Consider the following 21821-nt stretch of genomic DNA (forward strand, 5'->3'; position numbering starts at 1 on the left):
ATAATTGCTACAGTCAGACTATGACCACATCGACCCTCCCCACTGCTATCCATCTCAAATAGTTTTGTTTCCAACTGAGAGCAAAGCTAACACATTGTAGGAGAAAAAAAAAGTCCTTGTGACCATCCAACCATCAGTCCAGTGGATCCCTGCCATGGCCCGCTAAGCTCCAGGCTCTCACTTGGCCAGGCAAGCCTTGACCTCATGGAGTGCTGGAGCCTCAAATCAATAATAGACCACAGAGTCCTGGACCTGGTGCCCCAGTGTGACCCTCAGGCTCTGAGAGAGCACTCCTTCTTCAAAGTCAGACTTCAGGAAGGTTAGCTGCCATGAAAACCATGAATCTTAAAAGGCTGTGACAAAGATAGCCAGAGTTAATTGATGCAATAAAATTAACATTCGATTAAATTGAGCATAATTATTGCCTGGCAATTTACAGTGTGTAAAGAAAGCTTGTCATTTCAGTGTAAATGGTAATAAAGTAAACATGCTGCCAGTCACTGTTGACTTTTTCACTATTTGAATGCCATGATCTTTCCCTGACCTACCCAAGTGCTTTAAGTACCTAAACATGACAACAAAGATGTCTTACTTACTACCATCGGATATAGAGCGCTGCAGGGATGGCATTTTTTTCAATGCCAACCCCGAAAGTTAGCATTGCACTGGTTCCCTCGACGAAAAGCTAAAGAAAATTTCCTTTGGATTTTGGATTATTGCAGAAAATATAAACTGCAGCAAACACAAGTTCCTGATACATGTTGTTGCTCAGCAAGATAATCTTCACAAATGAACACCACTTTTATGCTTTCTGAATCGTGAATGCAATCGTCAGGAGTAAAAAGCCAACGTTATGCTGTAAATAAATTACACTACTGTCGCATGAGTTTACACAACGAGGCTGTGAAGGCGGACGACACTGCGTGATGACGTTTTGGAGTCTCCTTTAGCCATTTGTTGTTAACCGCTATTTTTAAGACTCGCAAAAGCTTCAGTATTTATGAGAGGGTATTTTATGACGTATTTTATATCGAAGAACAATTGTTTCAAGCATCTAAACAAAAAGACATTTAAAAAACCCATTGACCCAGTGCAAACATGCTGACTCACTCCCGTGTTTTAGGAACACTCTTAGCAGCACTCTATTGTATTGCAAGACTGGATGTTGAGGGGAAACAAATGCGATATGTTTGGAAGTCAACATTTTGAATACAATTTTACGTTCAGTTTGAGGCGGCATTATATTTGTGTATGTATTTGAAACATTTCTACGTATTAAGCAAGTTGAATTGATATAACTTCTTGTGCCATGCATCAAACTGATGCTTTATTCTCATTTAATATATCCATTTACACGAGCAGGAAACTGACCATTCAAGAATGCTGATTTCAATGAGAGTGCTTGGTCTGTCGGGTCAGTGTCGGTGCTGGACAACCTGTTCTTGCCTTTAACCAGCATGAACAGCTTTTCATGAACAAAGTGATTAAAGGTCTTGTTTTTCTTCTAGCTCTTGGCTTCATGCCCTTTCTGATCCCTCTATTCCTGTTTTCACTTTCTGGAATGACCTAGACAGAGAGTGAGTTTGTCATAATCATTTTTCTTTTCTCTTACTATTTTTGATTTTTTTGCAAGGTGCACAATGTGAACTTAAAGATGCATAAACTAAGTTTGACATTGATGACAAAATGATCATAGACAATAGTTTTCATACAGTTAAATGTACCCATAGATCATGGAGCACCTCTGTACAAACTCCTCTGTACTTTGTACCTTCCCTCTTTTCCCTCCACTATTTTGTGTCGCTCTGAGCTTTTCTGACACAATGAGTGCAGATACAAAATGTACGGTAATTAGAGAAAAGAGTCAAAACACTAAAGAAAGAAACACATTTTGCAGTCAAGTTCAATAATGTGAATATCATGCTGGGGGATGAATTTAACTTAATAGAATGCAATGATTTTTTTTCAGCCAGGACTTTAGAGAAAGTGTATTCACACATCAAAGCCAGATCAAAAAGAATACATAATGTACATGATTTGAAATTATGTATCGGCAAGCTGGTCTCTTCGCGGCATTCGCACCGAGTTGTTTACTTCCTGAATTCATGACTCCGCACTCCATTGGTTGACCTAGATAGCACCAAACCCCAGAGACGAAAAGATGGAGAGCAGTGATGACCAATGTACTTTTTTAAGTCTCAGTGGGAGAAGCTGGCTGGCAGGCACTGAAAGCCAGATTGTAACTTTACTTATTTTGGACTGTAAGGCAGTTAGCATTTCACTCATTGATTAATTGATTAACTAATTCATACAATTATTAGCTTATCTGTCCATAAGATAAGTCAACAACATGCAGAAATGTCTTTCACTCCCTTTTCTTTCTCCCTTCCTTCTGTCTCCCTTCAATCATTAATTCAGTCGTTCACCTCCCCCAAAGTGCCATTGATATTACATTATGTCTTGATTTCTTCCTTTCCTTCCAGTCAGACAGACACTGCTTCATTTATTATGGTCCAATACATTCCAATACAGTGATGACTATTGTAACGAAGTGGGTTGGGATTGGGCCTAATGCTTTTCACAGCCATATCACAACTACAGGGAATCAGTGCAGCATGAGTTATGCCCTCACACACCAACATCGCCTCCAGTGACGTGGGTGGGTGGTGGAGATTGGATTATAGGGAGCTACGGGGATAAACAGTCATTCAAGATTAATTTTATAATTCATTATTCAGGCAGCTGATGTGAGAATTCAGTGGTGACCGTATTCTGACATCTGCTGCCGCTCTCTCGCACTGCTGCCCCCATGTCAACAGACTTAAACTGTATATGAAAGTTAATGAGGATGTTAAGAACTTCTATCTAAACAAACCATGTGGAAGGGGCCTCTAACACACACACACACACACACACGCATACAAAGGCAGACCATTAAAGGATGGTGGGTGGGGGGTTAATGTGCTTACAGGAGACAACAGCTGAGGAGCGTCAGTCTATTTTTGTTGTCCCTTCATTTAAGTCTCTCAGAAGGAGGTGTGATGATTATGAGGTGCCTGAGAATCTGAGATCAAATAAAAGAGACAGTCCCTTGTTTAGTGGCTCTCACCCACATTTCAGGAGAACTGTCTGGAGCTATATTGGAGGAATCTACTGAAACACAACGTCCAGTATTTTATTCAATCAGATGGGCTTCATTGTCCCACTGTCCCTTAAACGGAATGGATTCAAATGGGCATTCAATGGCTGGAGCCCTTAAGGATACAAAAACAGGTCAGAATTGTCTCAAACCGTCTTGGTGTTGTTTCTGTTTCAAAGGTTTGAGCCAATTTATCAAGGACATTTTACTACAAAATATTCAATTCAATTAAACAGGGGAATGGAATTTAGTTTTTTATCGTGACAGTGCAAAAAAGACGCTGAACCAGCTTTTGGACATTTATAAAGGGACATCAACTTCAGGGAAAATACATAATGGTACAGTTAAATGAATTATAAATTATACAAACATATATAATATAATCAGGAAGTTGCATTTGGTATTTTACTGGACATCTGGGAAGGTGGGAGTCTGGTGGAAGAAGCTCAGCCTCAGTTTTTGTAGCTCGATCCTCTAAATGTAATAAAAAGTGAATTGAAGGACACTGATGAGGTGAATCTAGAAGCCATAACCATTTAACTAATTAATTCTGAAAGCAGACGGAGTGAGCAGAGAAGTTATAAAATTGGTTGTTCGGCAATTGAAGGCGGGTGACGTAAAATGAGCTGCAGCTCGTCAGGACGATATCCACTTCTTTGGCGTATACATGCAGCGTAAAAAGGTTTGAGAAGCGCAGTTACCCCTGTGTTTCCAGAAAGCCCCTCCTCGGACAAACCCCTCAGCCTGAGCGTCACTCAAAGTTCACTTCAGTCCAGTCCCCTTTCCTAAACTCAAATACACACTCACACACATCCGCTGTCATCCACACAAACGCGCGCACACACAGCGCCAGACGCGTTTGCATTTAGCCAGCCTGCCGCTTCCAGCGCTACTTTTCTTTTCATGAGACGCATAAGAAGACCCGCTGGGCGTTACTTTAAAGGTTTTCTTGTTGTGCGGAGTTGACAAAAGTGTGACTTCACTTTTTCCTCGCTCTCTCCTCAGTGACATCTTATGTGACAACTTTTTTTTGGGGACTTTCTCAGTTCAACAATCTCGGAGTTTATTGGTGAATGAACTGCTTCATTGCATATCAAATTTCCGATGTGTGCAGTTGGATTAAAACCAGTATTTGATGGGCAAAATGAATAATTCTGGGAACTAACTCCAAAGGATTTAAAGGTATGCTTTTATCAACCATGGCTATGCATTACAGTAATGTATTAATCTCGAAAGCTTTATGCTAGAGTGCCCAATGTACTTCAATTTCGGTTTCAAATTTAAAAACCCTCTCAAAGCTATTACAGTTGCTTTGATGCATTTAAATGGTATAAGTGCATTTGTTTGCTTGTGTGTGAGAGAGAGAGAGAGAGAGAGAGAGAGAGCGAGAGAGAGAGAGAGAGAGAGAGAGAGAGAGAGAGAGAGAGAGTTTCTGTGTAATTTGAAGTCTTTCATTTACTCCTACTGAATCCTCCTGCACTTTTTTAATTTACATGGTGAAATATGTCATTCAATTAACCTACTGGGCACACACACCCATGTGTGTAGATAGCCCAACGCTCTATTTTGTTTCAGACAAATGCAATGTGTCAATGTGGCTTTAGTGTGGATCTACGCATAGACAGTGGCATGTGTTGGAGGCTACAGATTGCAAATCCCCTTGTTTTTCGGCTGTTTGAATAAAACCTGACTTGTGTGTGCGTGCGTGAGGGAGAGAGAAAGAAGGAGAGAGCGAGGCTCTCATCTGGATTTTGAGATGTCACTGTGGTGTACTTTGCTGCCCTCCATCACTCTTGATCCCTTTTTTCTCTTTGGCAGAGATAATCCCAGTGCTGCTTCTCGTCTTGCGGAGTGAAGATGAACTGGAGTGTGTGTGTGCCGCTGACTCTCCTGGTGCTGACACTTGCAGTGTCGATGGGGCAGGCCTGTCCCAGGAGCTGCAACTGCTACCAGACCAACGAAGTCCACTGTACATTTCGTTCCCTGCTCACCATACCTTCTGGCTTGCCTCTACACACTCGCCGTATAAATTTAGGGTAAGGGAATGCATTTAATACACAAACGATGTATGCATGCTTAAGATAAAGGGCTTATTGTTTACCGTGCAAACACAGTCTCAGAGTGTGGATCCAGGTGTCAAGCTGAAGTTAATTAATGAGCTAATATGGAAATAATAGTATTTGTTGACTTACTGACGTCTCAGGTTGATGATTCTGTTTCTGTGCCCCGTAGGTTCAACAGCATCAACAGGATCCATAACAGTTCTCTGGCTGGGCTAAAGAAGGTGGAGCTCCTGATGCTCCACAGCAATGGCCTCCACCATCTCCCAGATGCAGCGTTCAGAGATATGAAATCATTACAGGTAAACAGAAAGAAGAGCGACACCAACGTGTGTTGAACCAATATCATGGTATAATACTGAAATGAGAGGAATTTCTATTCAAAAGCAAACTAGTGGATGATGACAGCCAACATTTTGAGGCAGTCGAGATGATTCTACAGAGGCCTTTTCTTGTTGTTGTACAGTTCTACTTTATGGAGCTGGACTTATCAGCAACCAGCATTGAAAGTGTCCTGGAACGTCCTGTGCCAAACCAAACTATTGATGCTGGATTCTAAAATGTGACTGTTAATGAGGAAAATAAATCATTGTCTCCTCACATATTTAACCTTTGACTCCATGGAGATGAAGGTTTTTGCAGTGCACAGTTGAGAAAATGAAATTATGACACAGTGTCCAAAGAATGTACTTTATTCCCTCTCCAGCCTCAGGCAGGGGTGCCACACAGATGCTCCTGCACTATTTCAAATGTGATTTGTTAGAGAAGGCTCAGCTCTTAAACTTTCTATGTGTGTGGTACTTATAGTTAACAGTCTACATAGCTCTCTAACTAAGAGAGATGAGTATAATTAAACTGTTTGACGGAACCAATTTAAGTTTTTAGCCCCATGAGTAATGCAGAGATTATCACGATATATAGCATTTGTCAAAATAGTACAATTAAGAGAGGTCCCTACATTGATAAATATGCCTAAACCTTGCAGTCATATTGTTGATAAAAATTGATTAATAAAAGGATTCATTTTACATTTCATCGGGGAAAACAGTATGCAAATTATAACAGTTTATATGATTTTGTTCACATTATCAAGCACATTTTCCTAATGTCTGCACAACTAATGCATCATTTATGTGCAGTCATCCTTTTCCCTGCTCAGTGACAGGAAACGTACTGGACATTTTTGCAGCATCCTAAGGACAGAGTTCGCAGTCTGTGGGGAAGCGATATTACTCAACAAGCAATTGTTCCCTTCATCTCACAGGCAGATACTGATGTATTTGCCATTGTGTGATAATAGAATCCATATGTCCATATGCTGACATCTTCACGTTTTAGATCTGTTAGCAGCTGGAACTCTGCCAAAGTCTGCCTAAGTCGCCTTCCGGCAGAGCAGATTTATCATAAGCCTCACAGAAACACAATTCCACAACATGGTTTTCGTGGTGTGCCTTCTTAAAATGTAGTGGGCTCTCTACACATGACTAGAATATGGATCCCCTTGAGTATTCTGCTGAGGATAAAGGGTTAAATTCCATATTTGAAAAGTTGAAGACACCCAGTGCTTAAACATGAATTACATGTGAGGTTATGCGCGGGTGGAAGTGGCTTCTCCATAGACTTCTCCATATTTTTCTAAAATGTACACAGACTGCATTCAGTCATGTTTGCTTACAAAGAGTTGTTCACCCCTTCATCCTCATTCCTATTCCCCTCACATCATTTGTCATAAATTAAATAAATTTACAAGCATATGGCGTCCAGTGACACACTCATGATCGTCGTGAAGATGTGGCTTCTTCATCAGCTTTGATGCCTATTATTTGATTACTCTTCTAATCCTTTATTGCTTCCGCTCACTCCATTTCCTCCCCCCCTCCCCCACAGATTCTAAAGCTGAGTTATAACAAGCTGAGAGAGATCGCTTCATCTCTGACCTTCTCTGGCCTGACCTCGCTGCTCCGTCTGTACTTGGATCACAACCTCCTCCAGCACATCCACCCCCGGGCACTGCTCCAGCTGACTAGCCTCAGGCTGCTGCGTCTGCAAGGGAACAGGCTGCATCAGCTGCACCCTCACACTCTGTGCACACTGTCCCTTCTGAATACATATTACTTCTCTACCCTCAGGTGAGCTTTAACACTTAAAGCACATGATGTAATAATCATTGTTATAATATTTTTAAACACTCCTCAAAGAAAACTAAAAGCCTGATGAAAATGGTAACACTTATATTGCTGGTCATTGGTATTTGGACAAATACACCTCTAACACTAAAGCTACAGTTTTGTCTCTTTACCTTTTTTTGATCTACTTGTATAACTACTGCAGAGGAATACCGTTGGTCTGAACATGAAGAGGATGATGGAAATGATAAGAAATTATGAATACAATTTTTACCCCTAATCTGTAACCTCTCACTGCCCACTCCCATTGGTTCATCCGTTCCTCTACGACTTTGATTAAACCTCGGTGTTCCCCCTCCCCCCTTGTCACCTCAATCTTTTCTTTGCTCTGTTTTCCCTCCTGTAGACACCTAGACCTGTCCAACAACAGCCTAACCACTCTGCCCAGAGAGACTTTAGCGACAGCACCTCTGTTGGAGACTCTTGCGCTGCAGGCTAATCCGTGGAGTTGTGACTGTAGGATGACCTGGTTTCTCACTTGGAGTCTTTCTCATCCAGGTGACTGTCACATCTGAAATATTATTTTTTTTTCACTTTGTTCACGTTGTTTTGTCTCCCATATGCACACACCTTTTATGGTGGTCATTGATTGTGCCTCTGAACCATAATAATTCAGTCAAAAAAGATGCAAAAATGTGGTGGGTAATGCAGCATGTAGGTTGCTTGAGTGACTAAAGGAGAATAAATAGATTAGGAGATGAGGTAATAAGGAACATTGGGGAACAGAAGACTAATTTGTTGATAATTCCAGTCAATAAGCAGTCTAAATATACTGTAATATACAATGGCAGATCCCACCAGATGATAAAATGAGATGAAGATACTTTATAACACATCTGGTTTCGTTATCTTGATACCTCTGACATCTCTACGCCTGCTTTTCATCACACACTCTTGTCTGTCTTCCTTCATTTTCTGTATCTCTTCCAGTGTGTCTTATTGAGATGTAAAAGAGGGCTGGACCATGAAATGCGTCTCATCAATATGCCAGACTTAACTTGCCATGGCTAATCTATGATGACAGCATTGATGTGTGCAGATAAATTAAATATAGGCTAATGATTGCTGTGTAATAGTGAAGTGATGCATTTTTCTGATTTATGAGTAGATGAAGTAACCATACCGAATTAGTAAAAGATATAGAGGGTAATAGATGCCTAAGATGAGCTGGCATGACTAATATATGACACCACTAATATGTGCAGATAGCTTAAATGTGCACTAATATGTTTTTATAGTTGCTATGCTGTGATACGCAGTTGAAATGCCAGAGATGGTAAGGATTATGATATAATTTTCTCTGCTTCTCTCTTTCAATTAGGCTTATTGAAATGTCCCAGCGGCCCTCAGTGTCCAATCTGTGCCTCACCCAATTCCCTTCAAGGTCAGGGCTTGCTTGACCAGACTGACCTATCGTGCACCTCGCCTGTTATCCCCTCCCCAGGAAGAGACACATCTTTGGAGACAGAACTTAGTGAAATTCAATCAAGTGAATCCTTTAGAGAGCCTTTAGGCACTGCCTCTCTGGGTCTGTCTGACCAGCAGGGAAACAGTGTCAATCTGGAATGCAACATCACTCACTCTTCTGATTTCCAGGATATTGCTCCCCCTCCAGATCTCTCTCTTTCCTCCTCATCTCCTCTCCCCCTTGCTCTGTCACTCTCCCTGGAGTGCCCTGTGGAGAAACAGAGCTATGAAAATCTTTGGAAGATTCTTGCTTACTACAGTGAGACTGCGGTTCGCCTAGAGAGGGAGATCATGCTGAGTAAAGCCCCGGCATTGGCCTACCGCTACAGGCAGGCAGAAGAGACAGATGGATATTATCACACTGGAGTCAAAGCTTCTGTTAAAGCCAAACCACAGTGGCTGCTACAGCCAGCCATTAGCATTCAGCTAAACAGAGCACAGTCTAACGGACACAAAGTCCAACTTATATACTCAACAAGAGTCACTGCTCATCCGGACCCTGCTTCTCTTACCTCAACGTCAGCCCCTCCCTCTCAGCCATGGGTGCTTATTTCAACTAATCATACCACCACGGCCCTGGCGGCACTAGCAGGCAGTAAGGTGGAGCTATCATGCCCTCTTTTAAGTTCTGGTAACCCCAAAGTACAGTGGGTTCTCCCAGATGGTTCCATGCTGATCTCCCCCTCCATCAGCCTAGATGGTAGGCTCCACGCTTCAACCTCTGGATTACTTCTACACAAAGTACAGCTCTCAGATGCAGGGATTTACCACTGCATAGCCAGGGCAGGCAGCGATGTAGATGTTCTCCCCCTGCACCTGGCAGTGGAGGAGTCCTCTGTACCGCCTTTAGGTGAGCAAGTGGGACCTCCTGTCACCGGAAACATTGGGGAGCCCATCAGTCTGTCCTGCAAGGCATCTGGTTCACCAGCATCTCATATGAGTTGGGTGTTACCAGATGGAAACATAGTAAGGCGGGGATTCGCTGTATCAGGTGGGCTCACTATACAATCAAATGGAAGTCTGTCTCTGTCTGACCCGTCTCAGAGGGATGCTGGCCATTACCGCTGCATTGCTGTCAACCAGTATGGTAGTGATTCTCTGTCCATGCAACTGGAGTTAAACTCACGACACCTCCCTCCACTTAGGACTTCATTTCCCACAGGGCCACAGTCAGCCGCTGGCAGGTCAACCAAGATACGAGCTCCATTGCTAGTGGAGGAAGGATCAGGGGATGAAAAGGAAGAAGAAGAGAGCACTCTTTTTAGTAATAGGAAGCACCCAAGACCTCTCCAACCTCCCCCAAACAGACGTTATCCCACCGGAAAACCTAGAAGACCCGGACCAAGGAGAGAAGGCCCCCTGAGAAGAGGAGGAGGGCCTTTATCATCCAATGACCAGAAAAGAAACCGTTTTGAGAACAGACATAGAGTTACCACAAACAAACAAAGGATAGACCCTCAGAAATGGGCTGACCTCCTGGCTAAGATACGACAAAAGACTGTTCACACTAATAACAGCCAGCCCATCGAAGCAGGAAAGCCCACAGCTAAACCACAGGGAGGAGGCAAAGATGGAGACACAGGAAAACATGACGGACATCATGATACAGAAAGAGGTAGAGCTGAGGGAGCAGGGGTGGAAGCAGAAACTGAGGGGTCATCTGTTGATGACACTGATCTACAAGAAGAAAGCTTACAGCACAATCGTTCCGTTCAAACAGAAATACTAACACACACAGAGACAAATACAGACACTGAAACAGAGACAGAGATAAATAAAGAGACAGAGGCGTTAACAGAAACACAGACAGATAGTGAGAACGAGACAGAGACAGAGAACGCATCTCCACAGAAAGAGAAAGTGAGAAACCCAGAGACACAGAAAGAACCAGTCACATCTAAGCCAAACTCAGGAACAAATGAAATTGTCTTAGAACCAGGAGAAGGAGGTGAGCCAGAAGCAAACACCAACCCATCTAGGACCAGGCCTCAAAGCCCCCGGCAGGGACTCTTCCCTAATTTGGTACCAAACTCTCGGCCTCAAAGCCCTTGGAATTCTCGCAGAAGAATTGGACAGCAAAGACGAATCATCAGGCCCAACAGGCCCAGGGGACGCCCTTTGACCCCACCCCGACCTTTCCCTGACGCTACGAACCCAGGGTCACAACCTGCAACACCTGACACTACCACGGACGAAATTAATTTGTTGTTGCTGGCGGCAACAACCACATCTCCAGCTATTTCGTTGACACGGAGTGACCATATTTCGACTGCTCCAAATGATGTGGCACTGCATCTTCCGTCTCCCCCTGTTTCTAACACTCATGGTAACTCCACTTCAGAATCTGCCTCCCCCTCATTGACTCCATCTTCCTCCGCTCCAACCTCATTATCCCTCTCTCACACAAAGATACATATAGACATGGTGACTCACTCAGCCAACATCCCAGACACTGCAGGGTCCACTCTTTTCAACACACCGACAACAGAACCCACTCACTCGGATACTGCAATCGCACGGACACATGAGCCACACACACGAACCAGGACACATACACATGGCATACAGAGTCACACAAAAACACGCACAGCCTTAGGCAAACATGTTGATAGACCCCAAAGCAAACATAGTGAAGAGCTGTGGATGAATTTGTCGGGTGTACCATATGAATCCCACTCCTCCGCCTCTCTCCTACCCACTTCTTCCTCCATTATTTCCTCTACAGTCCCCAGCGCAACAACTACTGCAAAAATCACAACAACCCCTATTACTCAAAAGAGCCCTCATGCTACTAGTTCTGATGGAAGCACTGCAAGTACATCTACTACTACAGCTAGTGAACACACATTTCTCACAACTACGAGTACTCCTATGACTATAAGTCCCATCATGCCTACTACAACTGACATTATTATCCCATCAACCAGCACTACCAGAAGTACTACAGCTACTCCTACGTCTACTACTACTACCACAACTCCTTTTCTTACATCTACTAGTCCCACTTCCACTACTACTTCCTCAACTAGACCTTCTACTACTTATTTTACTACTACTACCTCTACGAGTACTACAATCTCATTCAAAGTTATTCCCACAACTCGTAACCCCACTACCAGTACTACCACTACCACTACTACTAAAACTACTTCTCCTACGAGTAGTACTAGATCCGCCATCTCAGCCAAAACTTCTCCAACTACTGCAAATTCAGTTGTACCCAGAACATCACCTACTACTACAACAACAACAACAATAATGAAATCAACCAGTAGCACAGCATCATCCAGAGAGAGGCCGAGCGTTGTACATGTTGATCCCAGAAGCAGACCTGTTTCTGGGAGTCCAAACCAAAGTCGACCCTCTACTGAGTGGAAGAACCCTGCGACCAATTCTATTCCTGATTCACACAGCAGCAGGCCACACTGGCTCCCCTCACCCTCGCTCCCTGTCGCCCCTGTGGTGAGTTCAAATCAATTTATATTATACTCTATTGCTATTTTGTTGATTATTTTACCCAAAATGGATCTTAAAACAAGCACATAGATTATAACAACAGTAAGAGCCAAGTTAGGGTGACGATTCATTCTTTATTTGTTAATTTAATTGCTAATTTCTGCAATTTTTCCCATTTTTCTGCTCCTTGCTTTCAGTCATTCATTCAATTAGTCACTGCTTTAAGTGCACTCTTAAATGTAGTTTGCAGTTCATATTCCTTATATAAAGATCTTTTCTTTCTTGTCAGCTAAGTGGAACTCAAATTAACATTTATTTTCTAAGTGAGTGCTGGTCCAGAAAAAATAACACACACGTACACGGGCGCGCACACACACACACACAAACTACACAGGACTATGCAAGCCCTTGAGCAAAACAGAAATGCACAATAGATCTGAAAATAGTCTAATCTTCATCCACATGACCTGCTATTAAAGCGAAGGGATGTTTATGACAATTCTTCAATTTCATGGGTTTCCGCTGCCAGATCTAAAGAAGAGATGAAAAACATATGTTCCATATTCATCAACATTATGTGTTTAGAGATCGTAATCCCATGGATTCGAGATAATCAATTGTTAAATAATCTCCAGAGCTCTTTCTGCCAGCCTCAACAAACCAACAGAGCAAACCACTAGGTCCATCCCCAACGATTCTAAATCTAGGACTACAGCATTGATGTATTATATTGGAGAACCTGAACAATGCTTAAAAATGTTTACTGTTCAAAAAAATAAATAAAAGTAATTATACTGAAGAGTTTACATATTCATGTTACTCTCTGTTTAATCTATTGATTACACTGTGGCAATATGTAGGTCTTCTATTCTTACTATTTTTAATTTTGTTTCCGTTGCTGTTAAAAATAGATTAATAACTTCTAGTATCCATTACTATGCCACTATAATCTCTTTACTAAATCGTTCTCATAGGCCCCAGTAGTGAGATCCAGACCGAGGATTGCAGACCCACACATCAGGACAGTGTCGTTCCCAGCAGAGAGCACTGCCAGGCTGGCTTGTGAAGCTCAAGGAGAGCCAAAGCCCTCCATCACATGGACTAAGGTCGCCACAGGTACACACAGTGCAGCGTGATTTTTTTTCAGCATACACACATGTGCACTTATTCGAAACAAAACACCATTAAATTCATTAATGTATAAATCAGGGTTGAGTTTTCTCTTCGCTTGCCTATCAAATCTGGTTCATGGACTGAAGTAAAAACTCAGCAAAGTTTTCCAGTTTACTCAGTAAACCTGTTCTCTGAAACTTCAGGCCTATGTTTTCAACTATGCTGGGAAACATATAAATGTTTAGTTATAGATGTGAAGATACAATTCATTTATAATGTGAAAAAGTACAGACTGTACCTTTTAAAAGCAGAATAAGTAAAGGTTTGTATTTACATCCTGAGGTCATAGATGTGAAAGGAAAATCACCCTCAGCTTTAGTATGTACTATAACTAAATGAATATGAACACATTTTACACTGAGGAAATAACCCATTAACACCCAGCATTACGCATTGGCTTGCACACAATAGGCTTTTCTCCCACTTGCCATGTGGGAAAGGCATATTGCAAGGAAGTAATGGAACATTTTGTGCACTGCATCACTGGGTTTACTACATGCTGTGCCACTCAGCATGTCCCTGATCCTCCTTTCCTCTGTCTCTTACTCATTCTCTAACTTTCTTTCCCACTCTGTCTCCTCACTGCTGCTCTCTCTTGCGTGTCTGTCTGTCTGACTGTCTCTCTCTCTCTCAGGAGCGGTGATATCAATCCACTCCAGGGCTCAGCGTTTTGAGGTCTTGCCAAATGGCACCCTTGTTATCCAGAATATTCAGCTGCAGGACAGGGGCACATATATCTGCAGTGCACACAGCTTTATTGGTCGTGACAGGTGATGCTATTGATACCAGAATATTAATGCAATATATAACATTTAGTTATAATTACCAGGGGAAGAACTATTTAACGTACTAATTACATAGGCCTAAGGCAAACTGCAAATTACTGAGTATTATGAATGTATTATGAATGCAAGCAGACCTGTCATAAGTCATATGCAAATGTCTCTATATGACATTGTTTGAAAAGCCAATTACCTTGAATATTATGTTTTTCAAGGCAATGTTTCAAGGATTCCTGTTCGAATTGTGAATGCATGCCTTTGGGTGTTCCCTAAATGTGTCATATGACATTCATGGTTTGTTTCTTATATTTACGTGTATTTTGAAATGTGTGGATGTGTTTATATATTGAGTTCGTGTGTGCTTTACTCTTTCATGATAGATTGCTAACCACCCTGGAAGTGTGGACCCGCCCCCCTCGGATGCAGCTGGCCAGCTACAGAGAAGCTACCACTCATCAGGGTGGAGAGGTGCACTTGGAGTGCCAGGCGGATGGCGTTCCCAGCCCCCTGCTCTCTTGGGTTCTTCCTGATCGTTCTGTCTTGACCTCCACTGCTCCCTCCACCAGTCGCATCACTATGGACAAAAATGGAACCCTCCACATCTCAGTAACTTTACCTAGTGACAGAGGAGTGTATCGCTGCGTGGCCTCGAACTCAGCAGGTGCTGCCAGTGCCTCTGCTCGTGTACACGTGTCCTCGTTGCCCCCAGTGATACAGCAACCCAGAGAGGAACACCTGCTCTTGTTTCCAGGGTGGCCTGTTTATGCTCACTGCTCGGCCCGAGGTGCCCCGCCACCAACTCTGCGCTGGCGAATCCCAGATGGGACTCTAGTTCGCCCATCCCAGTTTCTTCATGGCAACCTTTTTGTCTTGCCCAATGGGACACTGCATATTCGAGGAGTTGGGCCAAAGGACTCAGGGAATTACGAGTGCACAGCAAGTAATGCTGTTGGGGCTGATAAGAGAACAGTGAGGGTAGAAATTGAAGGGGGAGCAGAAGGAGAAAGCAAACACATTGGAGCTAGAAGTAAAGGGGAAAAAGCAGTTGCTACTGAAAACAAATCTCCTTCAACTTCACTTCATAAAGACAGAACTTTGTCCATGCCCAGCCACCCATCAAATCCATTCAACTCCACTAGACTCTCCCATCCATCGCCCTTTGAAAGAACCAGGACCATGCCGCTCACCCCCAGTTCTTCTGGCTCATCTTCTAAAATCAATAAAACAAAGACTGCCTCCCCCACATACTTGACCAACGCCAACAAAACAAAACTCTCCTCTCTCTCCCCACCCTCCACTGTGCCTACAAATAACACCAAAGTGTCGCCCGGCATTGTAAACAACACAAGAATTACTTCCTCTTCCTCCTCTGACAAAATCAGAGCCTCCGCTGCTTTGCATCCCTCGCCTGTCTCCCCCTTCAGTAAGGCCCAGATTGTCTCCACATCACCCTCCATTACTGCTGTCCACTATGGTGTTTTTTTGCAGCTCCACTGCTCTGTAACTGGCAACCCATCACCCATTATCGTTTGGAGGACCCCGAACAGGAAACTGGTGGACATGCACTTCAGGTACCGGGGACGTGGGTTTGTGTGAGAAAAAGAGAGATCACTTAAATTCTGTTGGTTGTACAATTATATCTTGTGATAATTCTGTCAGTATCATGTCTCAAGTGTATACTTGTGATTTCTGAGTGTGTTTGTCCAACTTTGAATTTCAGTTTTGACCGTCGTCTGAAGGTACACACTAATGGCACCCTGTCAGTCCAGAGAGTAACAGAGAAAGATGCCGGAGACTACCTCTGTATCGCGCGGAACAAGGTCTCAGATGATTATCGTCTCCTGCGTGTCTCTGTGGTTACCAAGCCTGCCAAGATCGAGCCTAAGCAGCCATTCACTCATATGGTGTCATTGGGCAAGCCACTGAAGGTGAGCTATAAAAAAAGTGATAATTATGTTTATTCAATAAAGAAAAACAGCAAATATTAACAGCAATCATATATCACACACCTCTTTTGGAAACTTATACCAAATAATGCCTAAAACTTTAAAGCAAGTTGAACTTTTCAATGCTTATTTTTTGTGAAGACAGTGATGTGTGTTGGGTGTCTTCTATCGCTGGGCGTGGTGCCAAACATTTCTACAGCTTCAAGCAGTCTTTTTTTTTTTTTTTTTTTTTTAATCAAAAAGTACTTCATATTTTTTCGACTCAAAAAGAACAACCTGTCAGGTGTTGTGAGTCATCAACAGTGGCCTTGAGGGGATACTTCTTCACACATGAATAAAAACTATGTCAAGTGGGGTGAAAGAGGACACATTTCTGTGGCTTAGCAGTGTTTTCTACTGTAAGTACTCTTTTTTTACAGCCTTAAAACAGTGTACAGTATGTGCCACTCCTCCTTACAAAGAGAAGATATTATTTATCAACAGCTAAGCTTCCATCAAAATAAAAGCCACAAAAACTTCTCAATGATAGCAATAAATATCCCGTTCCTTGCAGGTGGATTGCCAGGCATCAGGACTACCTCACCCAGCAGTCCGTTGGAGCCTACCGGATGGAACCATGGTGAACAGTGTGTTGCAGGGGGAAGACAGAGGCGGGCGAGCACAGAGGTTAACTGTGTTTGTCAATGGGACGTTGCTGGTTCCAGCAGTAGGTATGGGAGAAGAGGGAGACTACACGTGTTATGTTGAGAATCAAGGAGGTCAAGACACCATGAAGGTAAGAAAAACAGTTTGCCCTGCTAAAAAATATTAATTTATTATATTAATGAAGGTTTTTATTTATACTTTAAAATCAAATCAAAATGTTGTGATGTTACTCTACAGTTGAATAATGCCTTGATGTACTTATTCACTACACATGGGATAAATAAAAGTACAAATGAATTCAGTAATTAATTCCTTCATACAAATTCAATCTTTTAAGGTCAAAGTAAAGATCATGATGGCATCTCCACCAAACTTCTCTGATGACAGAAGCCGCCACGTCATCAAAGTACGTCAGGGGGCAACCGCCAAAATTCGCTGCCAGGCCTCAGGAGTTCCTGCCCCGACAGTGACATGGTTTTCCCCAACAGGCCGTGTCATCCCACGAAGTTTGGGATCTGGTTTGTATACTGAGCGGGTTGTGGCCATTTCAGATGGAACTCTGGAGGTTCGTCTGGCTCAAAAGATAGACACGGGAAACTATACATGTCGAGCAAGCAGCCCAGCCGGGGAGAACAGCATGGTGGTGGGCTTGGATGTGGAGGCTCCTAACCATGGACTGAGTGGCCCGGTCGGAGGAAGAGGTTGGAGTACTAGCAATGGGCCTGGCAGTGGTCCTTACAGTAGATCAAGGGACAGCATTAACAATGCAGGGATAAACCAGTATGGATTTACCAATGCAGACACAAGCAAGCTTGGCAGCAAAAACAGCAGCAACAATGGCTATACTGATCATAATGGCAGAATAAGAAGCATTGTTCCAAACACTAGCACTAGCATAGCAACCAGCGGCTTTAATCCGGCTTTTAGGAGTGATAGTCGAGTTGGATTAAACAGGCCAGACAGTGGAACCACAACACAACTTGGAAGCAGTGTTATCAGTGTTGGGGTGAGCGTGGCTAGGAATATAGACATTAAACCAGATAACATTGGAATAAATCAAAATGGACCCAGTGTTATGAGTAATAGTAATAGTGTGGGTAATAGTCACAGCACAGTTAGAGGAGATAGTGTAGAAAGGACTTATAATAATGAAGTCATTGCAGGAAAGGCTGTTGATGATGCTAACACCAGTAGAAACAATGGCAGGATAAGTGGTACTTCTACAAATGTTGGAGTTTTTAGCAGCAGCGTGTCGAATAATGGAGCTGGTAGTGGCACACTCAGAGGAAATGTGTTCAGTAGGAGTAGCAGCAGTAGTAGTACCAGTATAGCTGCTAGTAGTACAGGTTCTAAAAACTCTACTAACGCAGTTGTGGGTGTGGTAACGACAGTGAAGCAGCGAGTGGTGAAAGGCCAAACTGTTCTTTTGCCATGCCCCTCCCAAGGCTCCCCTCCCCCTCGTCTGGCCTGGCTTCTGCCTGGTAACGGTGTGTTGCCAGCTCCTTACTATGGCAGCCGATACGTTGTGCACCGAAATGGCTCCTTGGAGCTGCGAGGAGTGCGGGCGAGTGATCGAGGGACCTTTGCATGTGTGGTTAGAGGTGAGAGAGAACAGACGCGGATACAGGTGGAGCTGGAGGTCTCTGAGCCACAGAACGAGGCCAGATCTCCGCACAGGGGAGTGGCTGTGGAAAGGCCTGTGCAGGAAAGTCGTTTAATAGAGGCGCCTCGCTCAGGGGCCTCATTGCATTCAGCTCAATCCTTAAACTCAAAGCCAGTGTTGCCTGAGACGCTTCATCCAAGAATCCCAGTTACTCAAACGCCTCTACACAGACCCCAGTCTTTACCTGCTGTACCTCGTCCAGTTGGCCCTCCACCCCGCTCAGCTAGCCCTGTCTCAGAGCCAGCAGTGAGCACCAGAACAGCTCCCTTGGTGAGCATCGTTAACGGAGAGACCCTTCGCCTGTCTTGCTCCGCTTCTCACACCCAGGGCGCTCTCTCGTGGACCCTGCCCAGTGGCAAGGTACTGTCTCTGGGTGAGAGTGGTGACTCTGACAGATACCTAGTCCAAGAGGATGGAACACTAACAGTGCAACAGGCCTCTGTGTTCGACCGTGGCAGCTACACCTGCAGATCCACCAGTGTCGACTCCTCCTCAGTTTCAGTCGTCACGGTTGCCGTCATCGTCATCGCCTACCCCCCACGCATCACAGCAGGCCCCTCCCCTGTGACCTACACACGGCCCGGGGTTGCTGTGGAGCTGCCGTGCCAGACGATAGCAACACCTCGGGCAGCGATCACGTGGGAAACACCAGACCTGACACAGCTGAGGGTGATGGGTCAGGCTCGGATCTATGGCAACCGCTACCTTAGTCCTCAGGGTTCCTTGGTGATACAAAACCCGACAAATAGGGATACAGGATTTTACAGATGCACCGCCAAAAATGTAATCGGTGTAGACACCCAGGTGACCTATCTCCATGTTATATAACACGGTGAAGCAAACGCACACACGAACATGCAGCACGAAGACAGAGACACCACCAGTCTTTTGAACTGGTGAATGAACTCTTCTGCTGTTAACACTGTATGTGTCCCACATGCCCAAAGGAACTGCAAGGCTCCGTGCAGGAGATACTGTTAAATCTCAGAAAAGACACTACTTATAAATTGGTATATGTCTTATGTACGTATTTTTAATGTATGACTTTGTTTTCAATACTGTATTGTTTTTATATCAAGAACGCAGCATCACTCATGTATGTCTGCATAAACAAATAATGTGTGTTTGAGGACGGTTTGTTTCATGCAGCTGGAGGTACACTTTTACTTGTTGTGCTTTGTTTATTTAAACGTAGGTATTGCTGAACCAAAGAACAAACGTGTTGGTAATGCTGAAAGACAAACATGCTTTACTTTGTCAGGTTGCTTTATTTCATTACTTTACACATTCATCCACTAACACTGAACTACAGCGTATCATACAGTATTATACTGACTTGGTCACATAATATAATCCTGTTTAATCTTGGTCGGCCAAATATTACATTGTTTCAAATGTTGCAAATTGGGAATTCATTCACCAAAATACAACTTGGATTTAAAATTGCAGCTCGATATTTACTGTATTAACTATTGAAACACTTTTTGAGTTAAAAACTAAGTAAATGATAAACTACATTGTGGAAAAAGTGGGAGTTTGTTGTAGTGCAAAAACAGTAACATATATTGGCAGCCTTATTTGCATTATACTGCCTACACATGAAGCACAACAGACATAAAGATGGAGGGCTCCAGCATTACAATCCACCCAAACACCAGCTTCTCCGGGACTTTTTGAACCCAACTCATCTCGTGACTTATATGTGGGTGTCAAACTGACAAATATTGTTCTTCAAAAATCAAGTGGATCTCACATTCAGCCACAGTAATGCTGTGAGAATGTGAAAATGTAAGAATGTACAAAGCATTCATGTCAACACAACAGTCAGTTCTTTGAAGATTGATCTTTGTGATTATTTAGATATTAAAGATTGTATAAATGTATGTGTGGAGCCTGCCCAAAGTGTGTGCACAAAGCCAGCAGCTCATAGTTAGCATGTTTCCTCTCCTCTTTGAAGTTTTCATTTTGTCCTTAAATTATTTGTCTTGTAAAGACTCAGTTGTAAGATGCCAGTGTTTTGTCACAAAGGGAGAAATTGACATTTTTGATGTCTGACTAGTTACGATGAATTTGTGCTGTATTTTGAACGGCTTCATTTTATAAATAAAAATGGATCAAATAACTGAAAGTGTTGTGTCAACAGCTGAAGCACAGTTTTGTTCAGAAACACAGGCTTGTGCTTGTGTGAGTGTGGGTCGAGTCAGAGTGAGAAAAGAAAACACCTCTTCTGAGTGCAACTGCTCGGAAGGAAACTTTTCCTTGAGTTTATTATGAGAACAGAAACTCCTTATCCCCAGCTCAGCTGTCCAACCAGGAAACGGGGTCTTAACTGTAGATGAGACACATGTTGATGACATCATATTGCTCTCCCTGGGAAATGCAATAAAACTCACAGCAGCCGGCAGAGCGACTCCGAGCACCACCCTGCGCTCACACTGCCAAGTGCTGTTTATGGTGTGTATTCTGATTCCACTAAATACTAATACTGACTGAGGTCTGAGTCTGCAGTGCTGTTGATTGACACTATTTGACACATAGAAGCAGTTCACAGCTGGTAAAAGTGGAAACAGTCTTAAAGTTGTGGTGTACAGTATGCATAGTGGGACGTCTCTGCTGATGGCTCGTTCAGTGACAAATCCTTGGTGCGTTGGCTTTTAACAGCCTTTTGTGATGATTTGGATTGACAGTTCCACGCTGATATTTAGCTTGGCGTCCATCGGTGACATTATTTTTTTTCATACTAATGGACGAAATAGTGCATCATTACACGTGTGTAATAAGTATTAGCAAGCAAACATGCAACATAGACACATCCCAGGACTATCCTCAGCTCTTGAGGTAAAAAGCTATCACTTGGTTAATTAAGCACTCGTCAAATGATTACCATCAATCTAAACCTGCTGATGTAATTAGTCAAACCTCGTAAAAAATTATTGAGTTACTGAAACGTTAAAAAAACTAAACAAACAAAAGAATGCATATAGTTTATGGCTGTGAAGTTGCTCACAGATCAAAGGCAGTACTAATCAAAATGATTGCAATGCACCACCCATTCATTTAGGCAGTTTAGTTTGGTTTGAGTATATAGTGGGAAAAATAATGCAGTAACATTAGAGTTGTGTTTTGTGCTCAATGGGGCCAGTTGTTCTCTGCTCAGGATTTTCATGTTTTGAATTATTTCTTTTACAGTGTTGGAGCGTTTCCATCCATTGTGGCACACCGATTTTATGGCTCCATGTCTGTGATCCCTTGCGAGAAAATAAATAATTTCTAATCCTCTTTTGTGTTGCAAACGTGCAACCAT

General features: G+C 43.0%; 1 protein-coding gene across 1 annotated transcript; it reads left to right on the forward strand.

Annotated features, from left to right (window-relative positions):
- The first annotated feature begins 204 nt into the window (after positions 1–204).
- On the forward strand, positions 205–19345 carry LOC142971468 (matrix-remodeling-associated protein 5-like). The gene is made up of 15 exons (XM_076112008.1): positions 205–319; positions 5049–5175; positions 5372–5501; positions 7087–7328; positions 7732–7883; positions 8707–10507; positions 11882–11970; positions 13290–13424; positions 14116–14251; positions 14644–15258; positions 15685–15834; positions 15984–16191; positions 16763–16984; positions 17192–17555; positions 18246–19345. Exons 1-15 carry the CDS (start codon positions 205–207, stop codon positions 19343–19345), a joined length of 5586 nt encoding a protein of 1861 aa, XP_075968123.1.
- Positions 19346–21821: the final 2476 nt, after the last annotated feature.

This window comes from Anarhichas minor, unplaced genomic scaffold, assembly GCF_050575085.1.
Source record: "Anarhichas minor isolate MPS153535 unplaced genomic scaffold, ASM5057508v1 ptg000004l, whole genome shotgun sequence".
Classification (NCBI taxonomy): Eukaryota; Metazoa; Chordata; class Actinopteri; order Perciformes; family Anarhichadidae; genus Anarhichas; species Anarhichas minor.

Bases quoted from the DNA above. Each gene is read 5' to 3' on its own strand.
- LOC142971468 (XM_076112008.1), top strand. From the start codon at position 205: ATGGAGTGCTGGAGCCTCAAATCAATAATAGACCACAGAGTCCTGGAC. The intron at 5,502-7,086 runs GTAAACAGAAAG...CCTCCCCCACAG, and splicing joins GAGATATGAAATCATTACAG to ATTCTAAAGCTGAGTTATAA. The intron at 16,192-16,762 runs GTGAGCTATAAA...CGTTCCTTGCAG, and splicing joins CATTGGGCAAGCCACTGAAG to GTGGATTGCCAGGCATCAGG.